General features: G+C 39.7%; 1 protein-coding gene across 5 annotated transcripts in view; it reads right to left on the bottom strand.

Moving 5' to 3' along the window:
* Window positions 1-4,478: 4,478 nt before the first annotated feature.
* Window positions 4,479-24,846, bottom strand: part of MCTP2 (multiple C2 and transmembrane domain containing 2) — a 121,790-nt gene continuing 101,422 nt past the window's right edge. For all 5 annotated transcript variants that reach the window (XM_054077831.1, XM_054077828.1, XM_054077829.1 and 2 more), the window contains 4 exons: window positions 14,900-15,009; window positions 12,448-12,557; window positions 9,988-10,085; window positions 4,479-7,750 (listed from right to left, as the gene is read on the bottom strand). In XM_054077831.1, the coding sequence (XP_053933806.1) occupies window positions 7,682-7,750; window positions 9,988-10,085; window positions 12,448-12,557; window positions 14,900-15,009 (387 nt within the window). In that variant the 3' untranslated portion in view covers window positions 4,479-7,681. The remainder of the gene's footprint in view (window positions 7,751-9,987; window positions 10,086-12,447; window positions 12,558-14,899; window positions 15,010-24,846) is intronic.

The raw sequence follows: 24,846 nt of genomic DNA, 5'->3' as shown, positions 1-24,846 counted from the left end.
ATCCCAGTAAAACAGTAAGGAGGAGAGAACAACTGAGAGCAGAGCACAAGCTCCAGCTCTCTCCTCCAAGTTAACGTGAGCTCAGAGCATGCACAATCAGGTGAGAGCTGCTCAACAGCAATGATTGCACCTCTTCCCTCATTTGGTAGTTGGCATGATCCGATTAGAAGAATCATTTCCAAAGAGTGCCATATTGCCAAACTTTCCCAGGGCTTCACCATTCTCTCCACATCAGGTGCAGCTAGTTTATCAGCAGCAGATTTGACCACTATTTATCCCTTTCATAGAGGTAGACAGACTGATCTAAAGCCTGTGAGCTCAGCAGGCATTTGACTTCAGTGCACTTCAGGTGCAACTTATAAAGAGTAACACTTTAGTGCACTAGTTTCTTTTCCCTGTAAAGAAGTGGCTATATTTCCCTACAGGAATCCTCTCCTTCTATTCCCCCCCAAAAAATCTAGCTCTTCTCTGAGCCTTCGAAAGAGCAAACACCCCTCCCCAGCACAGCTGAGAAAGCCATTTCCATTTTTGCTGATGCTGGATGAGAAGGCCATGGCACTCAGCTGTTTGCCTGAAGGGCAGTAGAAATGAAGACCTTCCTTCACCTTCCCTATGCCTCATCCATTCGTGGACACCACCCACTCTATTTTTATAAACTCTCCACAGACCTCTGTCTCACTGTATTGTCCTACACATGCAGTCCTCTATTCACGTACCCAGTCTACACTATATAATTTCAACACTGTGTTTCTAGTTTCCCAAAGAGGTGTCTTAATTGACCTTGTCTTGGTTAGCTTCCTTTTAAAGAACTATTTGGGATAATCCCATCCTTCACTATCTTTTGAAACTTTTACCTGGATTTACCTCTACAGCAAACTATGGGACTCAAAGGGCTTTCCCGGGGTCTGCTCAGACTTCTCTTGTGAGGACTTTGACACGGGGCTGCTGCTAATCCTGGACTTCGCTGTAGATGGGACAGGTTTACAGGCAGGGAGGAGCAGCTTATCGCGATGTTGGAAGAATACCACATAGAGCGGGTATTCTTTGGCACCTAAGTAGGAGAAAATTTAAGACAAGACAAAGACATAAAAGCATATAGCTGAGAACAGGAAAGTATAAACCACAATAATCCAGGTTGCTAGTAACTTTTTTGCCACAGACTTGGCTCCGTGACCTTGGGCAAATGTGCTTCCTCAGTAAATGGCTCAAGTTTCTCCACTTGCCCTCTGGTCTTCCAATCAAAATGTCACAATTCATAACCTTCAGGTGTGAAGATTTTACTTGGATCTCCAAGTTCAACCACTTAATAAATCCACTTAACTGTAATCTTGAGTGCAAAGCCCCAGATGCAAATATCTTATTTAGATATTTTGAAGCAATAGCCACACATGCCTATAGAAATATGATGAGAATAGTGACTACATAAAGTAAACAGTATTGCCGAGATTGATATTGTATCATGCTCAAAAGGTTTGAGCAGAAGCATCTGGACCATCACAGCAGAGTTAAAAACAATCCCATCGAAAATGGATAAACAATTAAAAATGTATTGAAAGAAGAAAGAAAAAGAGAAATCATTCCTAATTAATTCTAGTGCCCTGTACAACCCTAGACTATTTGTAATCCTACAGGGAACATCTTTATTGATCTGGAGGACGCTGCAGCAGACTTCTGATGCTTATCTCAGCATAAAAATAGGCTCTTGTGATGAGCAGTGATTTAATTACATGACAATCACTGCTAACAATGCACGACGAATACCAAAAATATGCAGAGCAAGAGTGGCAGTGATAAATGCAAAGGAATGGCATTGACTTTCAGTAAAGTCGTCTATTGCTAGAGATGGAGACTTCCCCCCCACCCCAGCCCCTTCTTCTAAGGTTGTAGATGCTGTGCTGCTCCAGATACTCATTCTGTGCAGTGAGCCAACGACAGGCAGACAGGTGGAGGGAAAAGTCAGACAGCCACAATCAAAGCAAAATTTAGCACAGAAGTCAATGAAACGAAAAGTCTTTTTGTTGTCTTATATGTGAACATATGCTCTTTCCATTGTGCATCTTCACTTGAATACAATGACAAAATATTTACTCTGCTTTAGATAGTGGCGGTACTTATCAAGTGAATACTACATGGATTTGCTATGCACAGACTCAGGACCTTAGAAACAGTCAAACCCCATCTTCCACAAACAGTAGCTAGAATAGAAGTAGCAGCAAGTATTTGCTCAAGAAATAAAAATAATGCATTTTGTTCTGTTTCTGTTCAGGTAATCTCCTTAAAAAAAGATACCCTCAGTTGGAATAAAGAGTAGTGTCACTAAGACAAGACCCTGTTTATTCATTCATCTCTGTTGAGGATGCAATTGAAGTATTTTCCAGCATCTCTGAAATCACCGTAACCATAGAATTGTTAAGGTTGGAAAAGATCGTCAAGTCCAAATATCAGTGAGCAGACTTTGCACTTCTCTGAAGAAGTTTCTTATCCCCACATGCCTTTGGGACTAAAGGAGAATCTAGCCTGACCCTGTATTTGGAAGTGTAAGTCCCAAGTCTTTAGGTTTTATCATCTCCAGTTGGTAGATGACAGTTAAACTTCTAACATTCTTCCCAGTCATAAAAGTAACTCACCAAAAATACAGAGATCAAGAGCAGAAAAATCCTTCATTCGTCTTCTAGAAATTTGATCACAACAAATCAGGTGTAGGGCACAAATCCCTAGCAAGGTAGTCCCAGATTCGTGGAGGAAGCAGTCCCTAGCATAGGCTCCTTGCTCATACCCATCCATCTACTCCTCAAATCATCAGTCTGGTGCTTTATCCCTCCGTCATGGGCTAAAGGGAACTCTTTAAATGTACTAGCTGTGAGCACATGGCTTCATAGAGAGCCATCCTAGCCGCCAGTGAGCACTACTGTGAGGCACAATCTGTTGACCATCTAAATCTGACCATGGTTGGTGCTGGAAGACACAGAACCAGACATATGTGACCAGTATATGAGCTTGTCCTACCTTCCTTCTGCAAGGAAGTCCTCAAGAGGTTAGAAGACTGGTTGTACTAAGACATCAGCTCAAGTGAAGTTTATACCAGCACGTCTTCCACTTTCTTCTCTTATAAGCGGCAGATCATCTTGTTCAGTCAAGAGGGAAATTGCAGGTGTTCAATCCCACATGCAGGACCTGATTGGCAACATTCCTTCACGTAAAATTTAACAAGAATCACCAGCCCTCAGGTTAAAGCCATGCTGAGAACTTGAACTCATGCCCACCCAGGTGCTGCTGCTGTTGCAAACACCGAGACCTAAATGCCACCTCCTGCTTCCCCACGCTCAGATTCATGATTCATGTCAGAAGAGCATGTATTTTATTCAAAGCAAAATGACCTTCTAAAATCTCTTGAAATGCTGTGCTGTTTTAAGTCAAAGCATCACAGAGAAAAGTAGATTAAAAATGCTATAATCTCAAGAGGCTTTTTTTCCACTTCAACATTATTTCTAAATGCTTGTGAATATTCACGTTAGTCATAAATGTACTTTTTGCTCATGTCTTCCTTGAACTACATAATTACTGTTGCTGCTAAGAGTCTTTCCCATTGATAAACCGTCAGGCAGATATGTTTGTCCCAAAATGATGGAATTTTACTTGACTTAACTTACCCCAGTTGAAGAACTATTAAAACACTCCATCTGCAATACAGCAGATTGACAATCATTTGTAGTATCTCAGTCTCCTTCTAAGTTGCAAACTTTGAGAGCAGATATTCTTATCATGCCTCTGTGTGATTTGAAGGGGTAGATGCACCAGGACCCTGACACATGTAGCTTTACAGATAAAATACACATAGAATATTAAGACAGAACAGGATTCACTTCTTAAAAATGCCACAGTCTCTAAAGTCAAGGCTAACATTTCCCAAACAGTCCATCAGCTTAGCTTGAAGGATGAAGAATCTAAAGGTTAAGGTTTGCTTAGAATGTATTTTGTCAATTTTTTCTTAACACATCAGAGTTATCAAATTCCTTCCTGGTGGGAACCTATGGGGTCTGATGGGAAAATAACTCCAGTTCCATTTGCAGTAATGCTTGCAGGATCAGGCCCTCTAAATTAAAAATATAAAATAAAACCTAGCCCCATGGAGAGCACAGGAAATTAGAAGGTAAGTCTCTGTTTTCTAGTGAGACAGCCCAATTCAGGGGGTTGTTACCACTCATATCCCAGGCAGCGAATCAGCAGCAGCCAGTCTAACTTCTAGGGGACAAGCGCTTTCCCTTTTCCATGCAAATGGGTGCAGGGTGGCTGATCTGCTGGGCAGTGGTCTCCAGTGGGAGTCCCAGGTCAGCTGGGACGAGCCTGGGCTCTCCATTGCTTTGTGGGTGGTTTTAGAGGGGATTGAGTGGGAAGCAGAGGGAGGAAGAGTTATGGCTGAAGGTTAAAATCAGAGCTTTGCAAGCAGAACAAAAGAAAAGGTGCGCAACATTTCCACCAACTTTGCTTTATTCAGTTGTTTGCTTGCTTTCCACAAGGTGCATTTCAGTGACTGAGTTTTACTGACAGTGATCCATAGGGGAGCTGACTCTTCATGATTGTTCAAGAAACCAGCCTTCAGCAGCAGCTTATGTTTGGGCAAACATGAGTACATATTACATTTGCACATATATGTCAAGTCCAGTTATTTACACACTGTACAGTTAGTGGACATTTTTAGTCATATTCCAGTATCTTCATGATTTTGTTATCCACAGTCATCCAAAAGACCCACAGTTGGATTCAAATTTCTGAATGCTTTCTGTTCTTAGAGATTTTAGACTGCAAATGTACACACTGTTGTACTGAAATGACTACCTTAAATTAAAAGTGTAAGTTTATCATTTCCATGCTATACATTAAATATTTTAACAATCCAAGTAACCTCTGGCATTAGTTGTTACACTGCACTGTCAAGCCATGTATTTACTTACCTAGTCAGACACTAAATATTATAGTACAGTAAGCATTTTGCAAAGAATGGGAAATATATCTTCTAATTCAGGTAAATTAAAAGTATCATCATAAAATCAAATGTTTATTGCATTTCAAACAGCATTTATCAAAACAAAGAGCTCATTACAACATATATAGGTATTGGATCATCCAAACCCCTTCATTTGGTATGTCTCCAGCATAACAATCTAATACAAATTATTCTGAAACACATACACACACACACAAAAAAGACACCTCCCTGTCTCCTGAACAGAAATCAGTAAATCAGTTCCAAGTGGAAAAATGTATAGGAAAAAAAAAAAATCTACTAAATTATCAGTCCCAGCTTCTGAATAAATAAACAACTTTTCCTGCAGTTGAATGTTTTCACTCAAATCAACAATCAGATCTCACATGTCTGTTTAAACATGTTTGACTTTGGTCCTTATAAAATGACAAGACTACAGTATGATAAGCTACATGATAGTTCAAAGCGAGACAATGAGGCATTGTTTACACAGAAGATTGAGAAACTGGTTTAACAAAAGGGGTCCGTGAACATCTATTGTATGTACAAGAAGGAGATTTACTGGAGATTTTATAATTTCTACAAGGCTCTTTCCAACCAGCTTCATTAACTTGAAGTAAATCAAATCATGCAGAGATCTGGCTCAGCCAGAGAGACATGCCGGGGAAGATACAAAATGAAGAAGAACAGACACAAGATCATAAGCTTTAGAATCTTTGGCATTTTTCATAAACATTTTCAAGGTTTTAAAATCTGTATATACACCCATTCCCCCACACGCATTCACCTATACATACATTATACATGTACTCCTCTTTATACACAACTCTGTATACACGAGTACGCAGCACACATGCACGCACAGAGACATTTTTGTGGCTTTTTAAACCAGAATAGTCTTTTTTTCTGTCTTTCCATAGCAGCTACACACAGCTTTGGATGAACAAAATACATTCTCTATTCAATCACGTCTATGAAAATGTGCCTAATTCAAAGGCACAGTGAGCCTTGTAGCCTTGAAAGATAAACTTCTGGAAAAATCACTGAATCTACTTAACAGTCCAGTGGAAGATACTCTGGTGTTAATTTTTCTTCTTCAAATTCACACAACACACCCACAAGATTGCATTACTGAACAACCCAGTGCAGTTCCCTTTGGATCACCGACCCATAAGCAAGGTTTTACCTGTGTTACCTTTAATTAGATGACTTCCAAAGTTCTCTTTTGTTAAAAAGAAACCTGTCTCTGGGGATTATCTATTCCTTTGCACTGTAAATCACCAAATGCTCGTGGTAATACCAGCCTGGGAATCACAAGAAGCACAGCTGTCATCCCACCAATGCCTCATTGCGGCGGCAAGTTGCTCTCACAACATCCTTCAGCATCTAAAGGAACAAGGGCTACATGCTTCCCAAAATTCAGCAGGCTTACACGTGATTCTGTGTTTCAATTTACCCAATCAAATAACATGAATAATGCTGGTTATCTGTGCAAAAGCACAATAGGTAAAGGATTGGTAAGTAAACAAGAAATCACATTCTCTGAATAGAGAGCGGGGTCCTTTCTCCCGTCTCTTCATTTCAGTTGCCATGACTTCACTTTCTGATCCTCTCCTTGTGAACCACCAGGAAAGAGTCCAGTGAGAGAGCAGTGGTGGACCAAAGCCTACACACTATTGCACAACCATGTCTTTAGGCACCGCGCTCTCTTTCTGCACAAGCACTTGTTTCTTTAAGGCCATAAAGTGTTTTCCTCTTGAATCTGTAGTGTTGACCCCTCTGGATTTAGATGGGAAAACAACAGCTATGCTGAAAATATCTGATGAGATGGAATTATAAAAGGCAAGTCAACAGAGTCTTTTCAGGTCAGTGAGTTAGGCTTTTCTATGGTCTCTTAAGCCTTTCATAGCAAAAGGTTCTAATGCATCCATTGCCAGCAATGGATCTCTAATGATTCCAGTATCCGAAGAGTTAACCACAGGGTGGGCTTTAAAAAAGAGAAGGGAAAAAAAAAAAAAGGAAAAAGAAAAGCCCACAAGTGCTGGATGAAATATTGAGATACAGTTGGAGCTCCCAGCTCTTTCTGCTAATTATGATAAAAAACTTCTTAAAATGTACACTGCTTGAACAGAAGATGGGTATCAAAGAGTCGTTAATTCAGAGCTTAAACCTTTCTAGGCACAGTGATTTAACTCAGAAAAGAATAGCTTTCATATCTTAATGTAAATCTATTGGATATGTTAAAAACTGGTTCAGAGCATCTTACATCAGCTCAGCTGATCTGCTACACTAAGCGGAATTACCTCTTCCTGCATAAAACAGGGAGTACTGCCACATCCAGTCTTGCCTCTGAAATTGAAGGGGGGGGAAAAAAAAAAGAAAAAAAAGAAAGATGTAGTTGTGCTGTTCCACCACCCTCACCCATTGTCCTCCCCACCCCACAAACTAGTTCATACATTCCACTTTGCATTTTCTTGGGGTAGGATTCCATGCTGAAAAGATAACCCAGAAAATACAATCCCCAAACCAACCCAAGATAGGTTTTTCAAAAAACCACATCTTCAAATAAAAAAAAAAAAAGTCTGTGGGAGTGATTATAGCGCTGTTCTGAAGCAAAAAGAAGGGGGGAGGGGGAAGCATTTGTGCACGTATGGCGTATGCAGAGGGAGATGCTGCATTCCAAAATCACGCTGCATCCTATAGCGCGCATCGCTTCTTCCTAATGGGACTGGAGCTGCTGTATGGTTTCAATTCAGCATGCTGCACCTGTAAAAACAAATAGACATGACGTTTGCACTTAGGTAACTCTAGCTCACTACAGTGTGTGTTAATGGCTCCCTGAGGACAATCCAAGGGAAACTAAGGAAGGTTCAAAAGTAATGAATCATTTTCTAAACACAGGAACATAGGGGATTAATTGCAGGAAGGATTTGAGAAGTCATGCATCATTTCTTGAAACTAAAATATTAAAAGCAGATTTTTCTAATGAGATACATGGGGTTCTACCTGATTTCAGCAATGTAGGCTAGATCTTTTGGGTTTGTTTTGGTTTGGGAGTTGGTTTTCTTATCTTTCTGGCATTAACCTATAACTCTAATAAACTTCTCTCAGGAGTTCCAATTCAAGTGGGTCCCAATACACAGTAAGATGACAGTTGTCAAAACCATACACAGACCTTGGGATGCTGACATATTCAATCATTTCAAAAAAAGGAAAATACTTTCCCAAACAGAACCTGGACAAAACTGCATTTCATATACAACAATTTCATATACAATGTAATGGTTAAACCATGTGTGATAAACCAACAAGGATGGTGTAGTCTCCAAATTATCTGTTGTGCTACAGAAAAGTATTCCCATTTAAATTATGAGGAAACTTTTGCCGAACATGTCAGCTTTTTCACTCCTCCTGTCTTTTGTCCAACACACGTGGGTTGTAAATGGCTACTGTACAGACTGAGGTAATTTCTAACTCACTGCAGTACGACAGTGAAATAATAATGCATTGATAGCACATAAAACAAAGTAGACAGGGGGGACTTTGGAGTGACCAGGATGACTTTTCACTGTCACACAGGCTCACTATTTTTTAGCACTAGAGGAAAACTCTGAGAAAGTTTGTCCCACCCTAGGAACTTTTACCATTCCCCACATAGAAAATAGTTATCATTTTCCTTGGAGAGTTCAAACGATCCCAAAATGATAGAAACTATTCAAGAAAATGTTAGAAATGGAAATGTTAAATAAAGGAAAAGCAACATATCTTTAAACATAAGCACTAAAAGGGCATATGCAAACCATCACAATGACAAAAAATAAAAACACACTGATGCTTAATGTCTCCATGTTGATTTCTGTTTAGCTTTTTTTCCTCCTACCAATCTATGGAGAGATTTCTCTCAAGTTATTAGTGCTGCCACCAACCAGCATGGTGGCCTCTTCAGATAAATGCCACCAGAAGCATTTTCCAACCTTGTTTCTACCAGATGCCTCAACATCACATGTAGGCAATTATTTTTCTGTCTCCAACAGAAATCCTTACAGGTGAGATTGTGATCCTCTTATTCACAGTAAACAACCCCTCACTGTGAAAGTACTGTGATTTACAGAGAAAGGTACAATGTCAGTGGGATCCCGGGCACCAGGATGAAGGTCTGAGGACACAGATTCCAGTTGATTAAAACAAAAAAAAAAAAAGAATCTTTTATATTGTGTGGGTTCATTCCCCAAACAGACTATTTTCTTTCCTTCAAGAGAAACAAAGAGAACTTGACATTCTAAAGGACTTATTGTTCAAATAATTCCCAGGAAGATAGGCGAGATTACTGAAGACAGTGCTGTTGTTTAAAAGAAATAGGAGAAGAGGCAAAACTTGACAGAAATTGAGAGAGGATAGATTCTGGTTAGATTAAAATTTATAATTCCATAATGGTAGAAGATTGATCTGATCAACTGCAGAGTACTTTATACAGATCTCAAAGCTTTCTTTAAAGAAAAAGATGACCAAAGCATTGTCCAAGGGAGGCCTGGAGATCAAGATGGGTGGGGAGGAAGAATTTTGAGAGACAGTTTATATGAAAAAAAACAAAGCAAGCATAAAGTCATGGAAATAATGCTCCCCCTCACCCACCCAGAGAGAATTCAGCAAATTCTCTTGGATGGTTATCTCTATCAAAGACTATTTTTCTCTTCCCTCTGTATAAATACCAGAGAAGAAAGGTGACAGAAAGCTTAGTTCAGTAACTGCACTGGGTGATTTTTCAGATCATTTTTAAGTAGGTCTTTTCAGGATAATTTTTCTGCAATCATTTTATCCTTCTGACAAAAGGATTCTGGCTCCCTTCTCTTCTAAAACCCTGGCTCCCTGCCCTTTGTGGGTTTCCCTTGATTCTTTATCTCCATTATTCAAAAGTGCACTGGCATTGTATTCCCCAAGCAGAGCACCTCGCTGCTCTTGGTGCCGCTTGTTGCCTCTGTTGGCGATGGCCATTCATTACCTACCTTTTCAACATCAGATGGTACCCTGGAGAGGAAATCTAGTAGTTCATTATTGTCAATGGCATAGGGATTTCTAAGCTTCTTGGTAAATTTATTAATGCCTAGGAAAAAAAAAAAGCAAACAAAATAATACAATCCTTTTCCATTCCCCTCCTCCTAAATTGTCCAGGCAAGGTGTAAAAGGGAAGAGGAATTCACAAGTAAAAATTAGTGTGAAAACACTGCCTCAAACTTAAAGCAACACACATTCCCTGTCATGTGGAATCATTCACAAGTGCCTCCTAGGAAAAGTAGAGGACATCATATATAAAAGTAATTCTCTGCTTTGGGGATCACCTGTTGGCAACAATGTGGTAAAGAGAGATTGCAGCATGTGTGTATTGTGGGGGATACTGTGGGGAAAATACACAAATTTGCAGCCAAGACTGCTGTTAAAGCTGCTATCCTATTTGACCAAAGACATTCCTTCTCCTCTTGTCCAGGAAGCTGGAAGGGTCTGAAAATAATTGGGCAGGATAAAGGCTTTTCTCCTTCCATTTCTTCTGAAAATGAAAGCTTCCTTTCCCATCATGTCTCATAGCTTATCCTCTCTTTGCAGAATCAGATTTGACAAGTTGATCATATTATGATGCTGTGGGAAACTGTAAAAACTTATCAAAAGGTTTAGTTTATTTTGATCTTGGAGTGAATAATCTGGCTTATTAACTGCAGCAACAGCACCCCCCCATCTCCACGGACTTAGTTATGCTTCAGCTCGCAGAGGTGGTCTCTAGTCTGGACAGAAGATCTATGGGAGTGTAATGTTCGTATTATTGTGGAGTTGATGAGGTTTTCTCTTCTCCTGCCTTTGTGAGGAGCAGCCCTCAGCCAGTGCCATCTCTACTGCATGGACTGGGATGAGAAAGTGAGAGACCTCAGCACCCCTCCCAGCTCTCCCCTTGTGCCAATGCAGGCACTTAACACCCTACTGCCATCACTTCCCCACCGAGAAATAGCAGCCAGTAGTATGGCTATGTGAAGGTGTGGTAGAAGAGCAAAGGATAATTAAGTGAAGAAAATCAGCTAACCACTTTTAATTAAGTGAAGAAAATCAGCTAACCCCTTTTAAAGAACAGCAAAAACATTTAATTTTTGGTTGCCTTTGAGGATCACAATGGAGCATTTGATTCCATCATACCCTGTCTGAAATCACATAGTAGTTTCCCTAGAAGGAATTTCAAATGTGATTCCTGCTCCAGCCTTCTCTTCTCCCTGAAATATACCTGTTTCACATCTGAGATTCAGCTTTTAAGCCATACACTTGTAGCAAAATGCCAACACAATTTCCTGTGTACCTGATTTTTAAAAAACAGAAAATACCATAAGGTCTTTTGAGGCCTTGCCACAGGGTAGTTGTTTAACATGTATCATATTTGAAGGCCCTGTCAATCTAGATGATGTTGAATGGATGTATAGTTTTCATGTACTTACCATGTCTTCCATACAAGAACAGAAATATTTTGTAACTGAACTTTTTACTCATAGCAATGTCTCTGCTTCTGTTTTGCCCTTTCTTTTGTCTGATTTAGTCCTTTATTTCATTTATTTTTTGCCCCAAAATGTGACTTTTTGTTCCGCCACTTCTCATTCCCTCCCTTTTTTGTATCCAGGAGAGCCAAGACAGCAGCAGATGGCTCAGCCCTGGAAGGGTGATGAGGGTTTTCTACAGCCCAGAGCCACACTGGGGCTGAGCTTCAGCAGCTCAGTAACCTGCACTGTGTTCTCAAGCACTGTACCTCAAGGCTGAGATAAAAGCTATCACCCTAAATAAGATAAATGCCATTTTGAGATGAAGAAAGTTGCTGGAATGCCATCTTCTTTTCTAAAAGACCATCTTATCCTTGTCATAACGCTACCAGGAAAATTTGCATTCATAAAAGCTCCTCTTTTACTTCGTGAGGCACCTCCACACAAATACTTTTTGACCTGTGACACAAAGAGATGCTCAGTGCCTCCTGTCGGACCATGGGTTATTGGGTGCAATGCTTCTCCTGACTGTAGGGAAGTTAAGACCCAAAAGGGTCCCAGAGCCCAGATTTCTGAGGTCCAGCTCTTCAAACACATCTTGTCCACTACCCACCATTTCTCAGCTGGGAGGGGTCCAGAATCAGGAAGCTAATTACTCTCCTGCAGAATAATAATATTGAAAGTAGCTTATCCAGACTACTGAAAGTAGATTAACCAGACTAAAGCTCTTCTTGTGGTGCTATTGGAAACTTATAAAGAACCCTAAGAAAAGCAGATTGTTGGATCACTCAGGGAGGGGGTGGGGACAGTAATTTTAAGAAGTTCATAGCATATCTATTCACTGCTAAGCAACAGCATTTGATTATCTGTCTAAGAGGTTGTTTAAAGCTTGTTTGATTTCATTCTGTAGATCTCTTATATTTACTGCATGCAAATGAGACACAGTGGAGTACTTACCCCAGACTAAAACAATGTACCTCAGTGGTATAAAATACAAAATGACTGTTGCTCCTGCCAGGACCAAGCAGGCCAGGACAGAGAGGAAAGGCACCGTCCAGTTGAATGTGCTGTAAAGAAAAACAAGAATCCTTCTCAATGTTTCTGCTCTTGGATACTGCTCATTTTCTGCCTCCTAATAATAATTTAATGACCTCTTTGCAGTGCTCAGCACTTTCAAATGCAATGTAAATTGCAGATCTTTCAGAAGGTGGATATGCAGATTCCTGCATTGGGATGCTATAACAAACTAAGGGAGATATCTGAGAGGCCAATATCATGACAAGGAGAGAGGAGATATTTTTGGGGGAGCTCAGCAAAGTTGCTAGGCATATAGGAAGTTGGTTTTGTTTATTCTTATATATGTTGCACTTGCTACACATCTCTCCTCACCAGTCAGCTCTCCATTATTCATGGGTGGATCATCTGGTCTGGAGACGAGGCCATGCTACGGGTGCAAGCTATCTGAGTTGACTCCACTGGGCCACAGTGGAGATGACATAGGATGTGTGTCAGTGCACGACTCAAATGTGGCAAGTAGCCAGACTCAACCCTGCTAATAACTTGGAGTGGATTAATTTATGACTGACATTAAACCTTAAAAGAGCAATTATAGTAGTTTCTCTGAATACTATTAGGAATTAACATTTTATATAATTCTCTCGTTATTGATATATTTGCTTTTATTTCATTAGGTTTTCATCAGTTCCTTACTAAACTGTATATTTGAGGCTGTCCTGGGTAAGCTATAGTATACTAGAGGTAGTCCAAGCTTCTGCACACCACCATCCTCCCAGGGAGAGCACTCTCAAGAGGCTCAGTCACCACAGTCAGTCAGACTTCTGCAGCATTGGAAAAACAGGAATTCCTTTCACACAGACCCCTGTAAGCCCATGATGGACTTCAGGTAAACAGCTATTGCTAAGGCACCTTTAAAGTTATTTTGTCCCTCTGTGCCCTTGTAAGATGCATCTCTACAGCATGCATCAAGCATTGAGATAGCTGGACTACATGTACGCCAATTAGTTCATAGGTGGATTTCTGAATCTGGGCATCTCTGTTTCATACAATCTGCCTGATAACTTCATCACATCATGATGTCGGGGAGTAGGAAGGAGAGAGAATCAATGTGGACCACTTATCAGGCTATAAAATAAGATGAATTTCCCTTGACAGTTAAAGTTAATAGGATGCTAAAAGAATTACTTTTAAGCTTCAATAGATGTATTAAATATTAAGTAAAGACAGGTGGGAGAGGACCCATCATTATCAATCAACGTAGCTTAAGTTAAAGTACAAAAAACAGCAAAACAGCTCAACGCAGTTAAACTACTAAAACTCCCTATGATTGTATGAGTAGAGTGACAGACAGAAACTGTAGCACAATTCAGTCTGTCACTTAAGGAAAAACTTTGGTGGCAATTTTTTAATGGTACATTACTGTTGAGTTACAACAGAATTCTTCTGAAATTACATCGGGCACCCACATTAATACTCAATGTGTTCTCTAAGACCATTGTTACCAAAATGAATACAAGAACTAATAGTGTTTAAGCTCTCCGAGTCTTCCTGCCATGCAGCTGGGCAGAACAGTGTCCTGTTCATAGACTGGAATACATCTTTGGGCCACTTCCACCCCAGCTGGTGTGTCCAGCACGGAACCATAGCACATGCGTTTACTGTATTTTTAGCTTGAACCCAGCTCCCCATGAAAACATGGCTTGATCACAAATCACCACTTTGTGTTCAAAACAGAAAACAATGTGGGTCAATTAAGCTTCAATAAAGATTGGATTATACAAGGTTGGTGGGGTTAGGCTTTTCCCCTCCCTCCATGGTAAGGTCAGGAATACCCTATCTGCCTCCCCTTGCAATAAGACCCAGAAAAAGCCTTTTGGGCTTCCTTGTGGCACCAGCAGGAAGCAGACAGCTCAAAATGGCAAACAGAAAATAACATCAATGTGTTGGGCAGGGAAATAAGAGACTGGTAACCCCTGTAACCGGGCCAGGGTAGGGAGGGTGTGGGAAAGGGAAACACCAACCATCAATTCTTATCTACTTTCCATGAAGGAAAAGAAAGTAAATGCCTGACACTTCTGCACCCACGTCTTCAAACAATATTTTTCTTTGTGTACTATCATGACTCCCTACCCCATCACAGACAGACAAGACCAGAAATCTGGGGAAATGGGTGAATGCGAGAGCTACACCAGCAAAGTACATGGCTGCTTCTCTTCCTATGCCTTGGAAAGGTTTTTGGAGTAAGGAACTCCATAAGAAAAACAACTGTGGTAGGACTGGTCAGGCTCTCCAGCAGCACCTTGTAGTCATTTTTGGAGCGAAAAAAGAATTCCACCTTAGTTCTCATTTTTCTGCTTCATTGCAAATCATGGCAAAAAATATATATACTTACTTTTTAATCCTCTCTCCAAATGATGCTATTTCTTCTAAGATGCTTTGAACAGCTATGATGATCTCTTGGACCATGTGGATTCTGTCAATTAGCCCCTTTTTCTCAGATTCCTAACAACAAACAAACAAACAACATTAATTATTTGCTAATATGTTCGCAGACACGTGAAGAAAATAAGATTCCCATTACCAATGATAACTCCAACATATCACTGGCAGACGGAGAGAACAAACATCTCGGTTTATCACATACAATTAACATGAAGATATATAGATTTCCATATTTTCTTCCTCCTGCCACATGGGCAGAGGTTTCTTCGTCTTCTAACACAAATTGACTGCAGGGTCTCAAATCGGGCTTTCACTGAAGAACTCGGTTGTATGGCAGACCGGAAAAGATGGTGAGCATCCCCGAGTCCAGCTGATGTGTAGGGGAGTACAGGGTGCTCAGTGCTTCTCAAGAGCAATATTATTGTGCAGAACTTATGAATATCACCTTTCTGAGGTCAGTAGGCTCCCAACAGCCATGATGTTTTCTGTATATAAATTAGCAGCAAGACAGTGAATGCAATATTTTTGAACAGTTTGTATACAGAGATCTATTATTTTACTGAAAAAAAAAAAAAAGAAAATCCAAGGAAAAAAATGTCATTTTTCCTTTTACAGCACCCATCTCACAACTTCATTTCTTACTGCTTATTTTAGGCAACAACATTACAGGACATTACTACACATGTGCAGAAATAAAAAGGAAGCACAGAATGAATTAAAAATCAAAAATGACTTAAATCAGCCTTGGAAATCAGTATACAATTATCAGCATTCAGCATTTCTTTGCCAGTAATCTAACACATATACAGGCATGCAAATTGGTGTGGTTGCAGATATTCTAGCAAGAAATCAGCAAAACATTCACTTATTACAAAATGCAGAGGCCTGGACACTGATTTTACATCACATTTAGGCTCTCCAAAATCAGCCCAATTTAGGAAAAAAAAAAAAAAAAAAAAAGACATTTTAAGTTGTGTTTTAACCAGTCAGTGCCCAGAGAGGGGAGATGTTCATAAAACACACATTGCATCCACGTTCTCCCTGGTCCTCGACAGCTGGGGCAGGGGAAAGGATGAGGGTGCAAACACAAGGGCCAGAGATGCTTGGATCAACATTGCTGCAATTCTGCTTCTGTGTGGTGAACCCACGTTATTCCTTCATGCAGAAGAGAGTTTTAGAGGCTACTCAAAGTTGCACTAGGCCAGAGAGGCGAAGGTTTATTGTTACAACCTTTTGGTACTACCGTGCTGTGAGAGGCTTTGTGTGCATCTGAGGGCACTGTACTACATTGTTGTGTGCTGGAATAACGTATGAACTGTCCGTGGATGCTAAGAGGCCGACATGACTGTACAGTTCTTGTAACCCTTCAAATTAATTACTGCCCATTTCTCTTCGCAGTAGTTTTTGAGTTTAAAAAGCCAGCCAAAACCACCATAGAGTTATCAAGCTCCAACACATTTAAATATTTGCCTTTAGGTTGCCAGTGAGCGCATGATGAATACAAGCAGCATTTTAAATAATCACACATTTCGGTGTGAAAATGAGTATTTTTACATTAATAAAACAACCAACAAAAATGAAACCCTCGGGGTGCGAAATAACCCCAGAATTAAATAAATAAATAAATAGGCGGTTTACAGGGAAATAGCATCAAAAAGTCATTTTCACACAACTCCAGTTATAACCTTGTTATGCTCAAATGTAAATGACACATTAGGATTATTTTTAACTATTCACTCTCTCAATGGTGCAACAGTCCCTTATCCATAGTTGGCTTTTTTGCACCAAACTTGGAAGTAGAAGTTGAGGAGTAGTTCATGGAACACCAGCCAGAGGGAATTTCATTCTGTTCAAATTCAGATAGAGTGATAAAAGAAACCACTTTAGATAAAGTAATACTCCAGGGCAAGCCTACTCTTGCTACCCAGAGCTGCAATCTGTCAGGTCCGTCTGCATCATGCTGTCTTCATTTACATGTCCTCAACTGAGCTTAGAAAGTTGTGATAATGCAGTTTAACTAATATAACATAACTTCTTCTGCAGCCACCAAGCAGACTGAGAAAATAAACCAGAAACTATCCATATTCCTAAGACATAATGACAATTGCAAGCATATTCCTACATACCATGCAGGCTAAAATCACCCTTAGACAACGGCATTTTCAATTTATAATACAAAATATGCCCAACCAAGGAAGAGAAATAGACAGACTGGGATTCAAAAGCCTTGTCAATGAAATCAGCTATTAAAGAGTCAAGTAGACTAGCAACCACCCTCACAATATATACTGTAATATGTGCGCAAATCATTTGAAAATCCTGGAAATTTGTCAATGTCTTTTCTTTGTTATTATTGTTTTGTTCTGAAAACCTGCAATCTAAACACATCGACAGCATGATTAGGTGACTAGTTGAGCAAGAGAGAAGCAGACAGATGAAGTGACGAATGGGATTTTCAAAATTATTTAGGTTTTGGAGGACTGTTTATGCTCTATAAAGCTAGCACCTCACAAAACACCATCAGAAGCAGTAAGAGAGTTCATAGTCCATCAAGAGGACAGTCACTGGTCCATATCCATTAGTGAATGCAAACTATAATACAGAAAGATATATTTGAACATTACCATATTAGTGGAATATGTAAAAAAAATGATCCTATATACATTTTATACTAAACACACTTCCCCATTTGTGCAAGGTCCTACTACCCAGATAATTTTTTTTTTCCATCTTCCTCAGGTCTCATTCTTTTCTGATTTCTTTTGGACTCAATATATTAAGATGCTTGAAAACAGGATTTGGATACCCATGGTTCAAAACCATAGCTCAGAAGCTTCTGCTTGAATTAAAAATAAAATATCCTGCTTGTTTCTGGCAATTTTCCTAAAACTAATCATGAAACTTACATTCCTTCAGGAGCTTTTCCTTCTTTATTTCTCAGCTGATTACAGCACTGTGGGTGGACCAAAACTAGTCTTCAGCCTCTTGGAAAGAATTAACCACATCAAAATGAATTTACAACTGAGAATTAATTCTATAATCAGTGTGTTGCTTCAAATCTTCCTTGTATATCCTGATTTAAGAAACCTTCATTTCTGCAGTAGTTGCCTGAACAAAACCACAACAGGGACCTTACAAAAGATTAGGAATAACAGGGAAGGAAAGAAAAAAAACCCAAATCAACACCCCCAAAAAATCAGAAATTAAGTCTTTTGTGGTACGACAACTTAAACTTGTAAATGAAGACACCAAATCTCTGCCATACTGAAAGAAAGGGCCTTCTAAAATTTTCTCTTTCTGAAATGGAAACACTAAACAGGACATGGACTCAAAGGGTTGCACAGCTCCATGATCGTCCTTCCCTATGCTATGCTGCTCCCAGACATTCAGAGACAGTTGCAAAAGAAACTATCACATGACTGCAAAATTGGAGGTACTTCCAATAATGAAGACTTTGAATGCGTGTGAAATACGGGGCACGCCAGGAGAGCACATCTCCAGGATTAACACAGAAATTCACAATGGGCAAGCTACAATGGTCAGAGCTGGGCTTGCTAAAGGAAATCATAAGACTCACGGAAGAAGAGACTGAAGGCAAAAATGATCAATCGTCTGGTCTGCTCTGGAACAAAGATGTTGCTTCTCCTCCAGCAAAGCATTTGTTACTGAATTGAAAACTTAAATGGTGGAGAAATCTACTTCTTTTAATAATTTGATTAAGTGGTTAACAGTTTTCATCTCTACAAAAAGCACCTCCCTGTTTTTTTAAATCTATCCTTCAGATATTTTTCCTTTGGATGGATGCAAACCAGTAAGACTTCAAAATGCATAAACAATGTTTAAAGTTGTTCTATAAGTGTATTTCTGATATATACTGCAAATATCATATGCACACAACAAAAAACTTAGGCTTAAAGTCACAAGGAAGTTCTAAATAGTTGCTCACTTGGATTTCATATAAAACACTTGGACAAAAAGAAATCTTGCATGTGACTTTCAAACAAGTGGTATTCATCAGCACATTTTTGGCATGCCAAGGGAAACTCAATATATAAAGCTGAGGAACACTTGGGGGCAAGGATGAGGAAAAGGGAAGGAGAAAAAAATAAATACGGATTAAAGCAAAAGGAGGAAGAAAACAGGATGCAGGCAACTAAGTCAGGAATGAAAATCTTTAGTACCTTCAGGAATTTGAAGAGTTAGTCTGCCTAACTTTCAAGATTAGCTTTTTTAGAGAAGCTATCTCATTATGCCATTACTGCTACAAGCACATTAGGACAATGTTTTACCAGTATCTATCCCATGTATCAGATATGAATTCTCCAGTGTATTAGCAACAAGTAAGATTGATGGAAAGGGGAAAGAAATGAAAAACTTCAGGCATGCATGCCTTTTTTGCTCCACTATTATTCTGTTGTGGGGGGTTTTTAAAAAAAACAAACCAAAACCCAAACATGCTATAGTTATTTAAGAAACGCAAACTTAGCCAAAGTTGGATTTTCATTCGCAACTTGCTCTGCGCTAGACTACAAAACAGCAGCCTTAGCGGTGTCCAGCAGAACCTGTGCCAGTGTCTTGAGGCCAAATACTTGCCGACGAAGAACTTCTAAAACCAAAACGATTTTACTGGGTATAAACAGCAGAGCACTGGCCTCTATTGTATGCAGGCAACCATTCACTAACAGCTTCAGCAGCTTCAGTCTAGCAGCAGAATGAAGCTCTTGTGGGAGGTGGTAGCCATGGAGTGACAGACAGTCTCATGGTAGCTAAAATGAATTCCAGACAGAGCTTTGAAAATAGTCACCACAGCAACCTTTAACTGGATCCTGCCTTTGGTGGGAGCCAAAGGCTGCTGAAATCAACCCAGCAATCTGCCTTGCTGAGTCACTGTCTTGCCCTGTGCTGCAATGTCTGCTGTGTGTCGAGAAGGGCTTCTCGGCATTTCCAGGAGGACGAGTACCCAGAGAGGATGACTGCCAAACTCTGAGCGATCGCCTCGTGTAGTCCCGAAACTGTGCATAACAGGATCTTTTTGTTTATTAACACCATGCTACAAATGTGCCTGCCTGGCTGTGGAAATTCAGTGAACCTGAGCGTACTTGAAATAATTACCAAATAGAGGAAATGCAACACATACAGGTCAATTTATGCTCTCAGTTAAAAAGGTGTGAAATCTGGAATAATTCCACCAGAGCCAATAGAATTACTTTAGACTGATATGAAGGAGAGAACCATCGGCCTTAAAAGGACACGTTTTAAAATCAGGGCACATCACCCTGCAGCTGGGAGACCCCTGGCTAAAAGGCAGAACGTGACCACTTCACGCCTTGTTCAGCCACGCTTACACTTTCTTTGCTTACATTAGACATATTTCATCTGTGCACAGAGGCCCAGCAAAAGTCTCCTAAGCCCAACACAAGAAACAGATTATGCGGGGAGGCTTAGGTCATAATTCTGTTGCTCTCCCTCTGCACAAGCGTGAAATGCAAGGGGTTTAAGGGGCATTTTCTGTACTTGTTCATGTTTGCATAGGGATGTAAAGTAACCCAAAGCCCGGTGGTACTGCTACCGGTCTTAAAGCAACGCTGGTAGTCACATCAGAATAAAGCACCATTCAGGTGAGGAACATGTAAGTAAGAAGCAATGAGAAGGCAAGCTAAATGGAGATAAAAAGTCATCAGTCGTCTGATTTAAAAAAAAAGGCAAGAGGAAAGACAACTTTATCAAAACAAATGGTCTCTCCTGGAAATACACAAGACCTAAGAACAATCACATGGAGATTAGATGTAAACCATTGGACCACCATCTATAAACTAGGCAATTTGGGGTACAGGAGAAAGATAGACCTATTCGTGTATCTGGCCAATTCAAAATAAACTTTAACAACATTTTAAATAGTTAAAGGGACAAGAACTCATTAAGGTTCATGTGCTCAGTCTAGTGGCCTTCCACTACAGTGCTACTTAATATTTCTCCAGAGATTTAGAGAAGTCAGTCTTATCTTACCAACCTCAAGGACAAGAGAGAGCATTTTAGACTGCCATAGGGCTGCTAAGGTTTCTGTGTGAGGAAAGCCATACCACAGCCTCCAGGATATTGAAAAGCACTCTGCAAGTCCCTCCTTTCAACTCCTTTCTCCCGTCACTCCTAAACCTATGAATGGGTGGGTCATGATGCTGGGACAAGGATTATGTCAGTTTATGGGATGCTTACAGATAAGAGCAGTCATAAACAATCCTGCAGTGTAAATAAAAATTACAACAGACCATTTATCTTCCAGTTTCTTGTACACAGGAGGCTTCTAAGCAAAGACAAAAGCACAACCAGAGCAACCCCTGCACTCTGTCTTAAACAGAAGTTGATCAAGTCAGTAAGAAGCTTGGATAAAGCTTTAAGAAACAATAATTTTGTCTCAAATGATACCTGGAAATTGCTGCTACACTTTGCAAGACGATTGCAAGATCAGACGATTATGTGTGCTTAGAAGTGTCCCACCCTCCAGCTTTCCACCAAGCATAGCTCAGGCAAGTAGCAGAATCTGTCCCCTGGGCTTCTCCCTCACTAACGTATTCTTGGTCTGTGCAAAGACTCATTGGGAAGCAGTGAGAGAGAAGCCACAGAGAGTCAACTGAAGAAAGAGCAGCAATTTAAGGGAGTCGACACCTACAAAAACACACACCTTAGGGGGGTTTTTTGGACAAAATCTTGCCCATAATTTTGTGGAGAAGGTGGGTGTTCCTTGTTAGCCTGAACGTACCCCGTGTATCATAGGGTATTTTCAAGTCTTTACCATCATTTCTCTTCAGTAATCTTAATGGGAGATGTTGAAATATTATATTGCAATTGTTCTATTGAAGAGAAATAGAAAAACTAATGAAATTATTTATACTTCCAAGGAAGAAAACAATGAGATGATATTGTCTTGAATGACCTTTCCTAAGTATGGGGATATAGCATCTTACACAATAGACTCTTGGTTCATGTTTCAATTACTGACCTTTACTGTGGAGAAAATTAATGCAATTTTCATCGTAATCCACCCGTACAAATAAGATCCATACGGAAGGTTTCCACATGCTGAATCTAACTCAAATGGAAAATGTCAGCTGTTTGCTACTGGATGAATTTGACTTTAATTTGTTCGGCTGGAGTCTTTTTGAACTAAGTTCATAAAACTTTGTATATTTTTCATACTTATTTTTGACAGAGAATTTCCTACATTAGAAACATTGGATTTTCCTCCTTTGGAGATTTTTTTTCCCCACTTTTCTTTTTTTCCAATACATCAGACACTAAACATTTCTTGGAAGCTTCAAAATAATTTGGCTTAAAGCCACAGTGTCATCTGATCCTTTCTTATTACATCCCACCAGCCAAGCAGGGCTACATTGGCTCACCACCAAACAGAAACCCTCCAAGAAAAAAAAGAAAAAGAAACCAGGAACTGTTGATTTAGTTTTATCTCTGATTTTCTTTTGAATCAGCTACCAGACCTGGAAATAGGAGTAAGTTAGGTTTTGTGTGTTTTGGAGGACATGCTAACTTATATCCAGACAACTTAAGATCACGAGAAGACTCCAAGATACTTTCCAGTCTGGTGCTACAATACTCATTCAACAGAGTCACTGGCTGCTCTTGAAGCTCTACAGTCATTATTAAAAAAAAGAAAAAAAAAGTTAAAACAAAGTGAAATAGTCAACAATCAGACAACTTAATATCTTAAGCTGCACGTAACTTGTCTATACGTTTCTACTGGCAGGCAAAAGGTGTTTCAGCAACGTGATTTTAAAGCAATCCTTATTCAGACAGCCTGACAGACCCCAGAGCTGACACGACATAGCCTGAACTCTGTGTCCAAGATGGCACAAATCCGAGAAGCCATTCCTCCACCAAACAGCTTTTGCCAAAGGGACAGAGCTCTCTTATCTTTTACAGTCTTCCATGATGGTATTCGAGAGGGGAGACGGGGAAAGAAAGAGGGAACTGGCAATTAAGCTTTGTCGTTTGAGACAGATAGTTTAGGTGGAGGAAGTAAATCTGCTCTTGGGTTTTTGAACTAAGTGTCTGTGTATTTATAATTTGTAAACAGTTCATCTCTTAGAGGGTGTGTTACAATTCCCAGAAGCATGGTCTGTTATGTCTAACATGCAGCAGAGCCCAGAAAGTCTATGTGTGTGAGTATTTTGATACAGCAAGATGATAGGAAACAGAAACAGTGACCTCTTACACCACAACCCAACTAACAGATTTCAGCTTTAGGAGCTCTTGAATTAGGGAGGGGAAAAAAAAATACACAGACTTCTTTTTAAAGTCTAGTTGTCTGTTTAAATGTTAACATTTCCATGAGATAATGTCATAAAATTACATTTTTCTTACACTCCCTAGAGAGCATTGGCCACCCTCAGACTTTGAAAAGTCACTGAGAATAACCTAATGTACTTAAAAACACAAGTCATCAGAGCACAAGCATGGCCCATCACTGATGCAAACGGGATATATCCAGGATAGGACAAAGAAAATGCTGCACAGTACTCAACATAGGACATACGTAATGGCTGGCAATTCTCTCCCCTCGTAATTCTGTGTCAGAATTCCATAGATCTATTACCCTACTATATTAATTAATAAAAGCTATGAATTATTATTCCTCTAAAGTTGGGATATAAAGTGTTATTCCCATTAGAAAGCCTGTTGGGGGTGTCTCCTGTGACCAGCTTTAGCCAGTGCTACCAGCTCTCCACGTCAAGGAGTCACTGTGCACGCATGAAATGGAGACAGAGGCAACACTGATCACAAAATGGTAGGGTCAAATCATCAGCAGCTTAACAGTGACTCTCCCGAGTTTTCAAAAACCTGCATATTTAGTTAAAAGAAACCAAGGAGGAGAAAGTCAGTGAAGTTGGGGGGAGGAGGGAAAAAATACAAAGTGATTAGATCATATTTAAGCAACGCAGATGTACTTATAGGGAGAACCAAAGTCACTGGAGTTAAATCTAGGGTAAATTTAATCTAGCATGTTTTGGGTTTGCAGCAAAGAATCTGTTGCATGGCACAGGAAGCAAGAATAAACACCTTATATAATTTTTTACCTTTTTTCCACCCCCACCCCACCTCAGCACTTGCAAATGTAAAAGAGGACTACTAAGAAAGAACAAAGTAAATGGGATTGTTTCCAGGAAAGAAGTTACACCTTTAGGCATCACACAAATAAGATGCAGGTCAATGTCTATGTGTATTTAGCTCTGGGTACCCACAAAATAGAAACTATTGACTTTCAGAGATGCATAATCTTTGAAAAGAATGCAAATTTCATTTAGCAGCTTCTGATGAGTTCCAGATATTGGTCCATTTAGTTGACCAATTTTACAATGCAAAAAGTGAAGTATAAATGAGAACATTTAAACAATAATTGTGTGTTGTGAGAAACCTATAATTCAACTAGATTGTCTAAAGTCCACTTTATAACTTTGATGGATTTCTGGTTGCTCGTTAAAATATAACCACCACAAGAGCAGGTTAAATTTAAATAATTATTCCCATTAATTAGTCTGCTGAGCTTCAATTCTAGTATCTGGGACCGAGAAGAGTTAAGGTGCGCCTGCTAACTGTGGTATTGATTTACTTCACAGAGATCAACAGTTTCACTGTGACAGTCATAAAAGAATATTCAAGAAGGGGCTTATTAACTTAGTATGCAATTTGAAAGTTTCACATCGTCTTGTGAACATTTTCTTCCTAACAGCTAATGTTCCTTTGCATGCTGTTGCTCGTTAAATAATTCCTCACCTTTTAGCTTTCAAGTATTTATAGATTATCAGATCCTCCTTCACTTACTTATGTTTTTTCAAGCTGTATACATTAAGTTCTCTTAATCTTTCTTCAGATGTCATGCCCTCT

The sequence above is a fragment of the Cuculus canorus genome, chromosome 12 (assembly GCF_017976375.1).
Source record: "Cuculus canorus isolate bCucCan1 chromosome 12, bCucCan1.pri, whole genome shotgun sequence".
Classification (NCBI taxonomy): Eukaryota; Metazoa; Chordata; class Aves; order Cuculiformes; family Cuculidae; genus Cuculus; species Cuculus canorus.
This window is presented reverse-complemented; position numbering and strand designations above follow the sequence as displayed.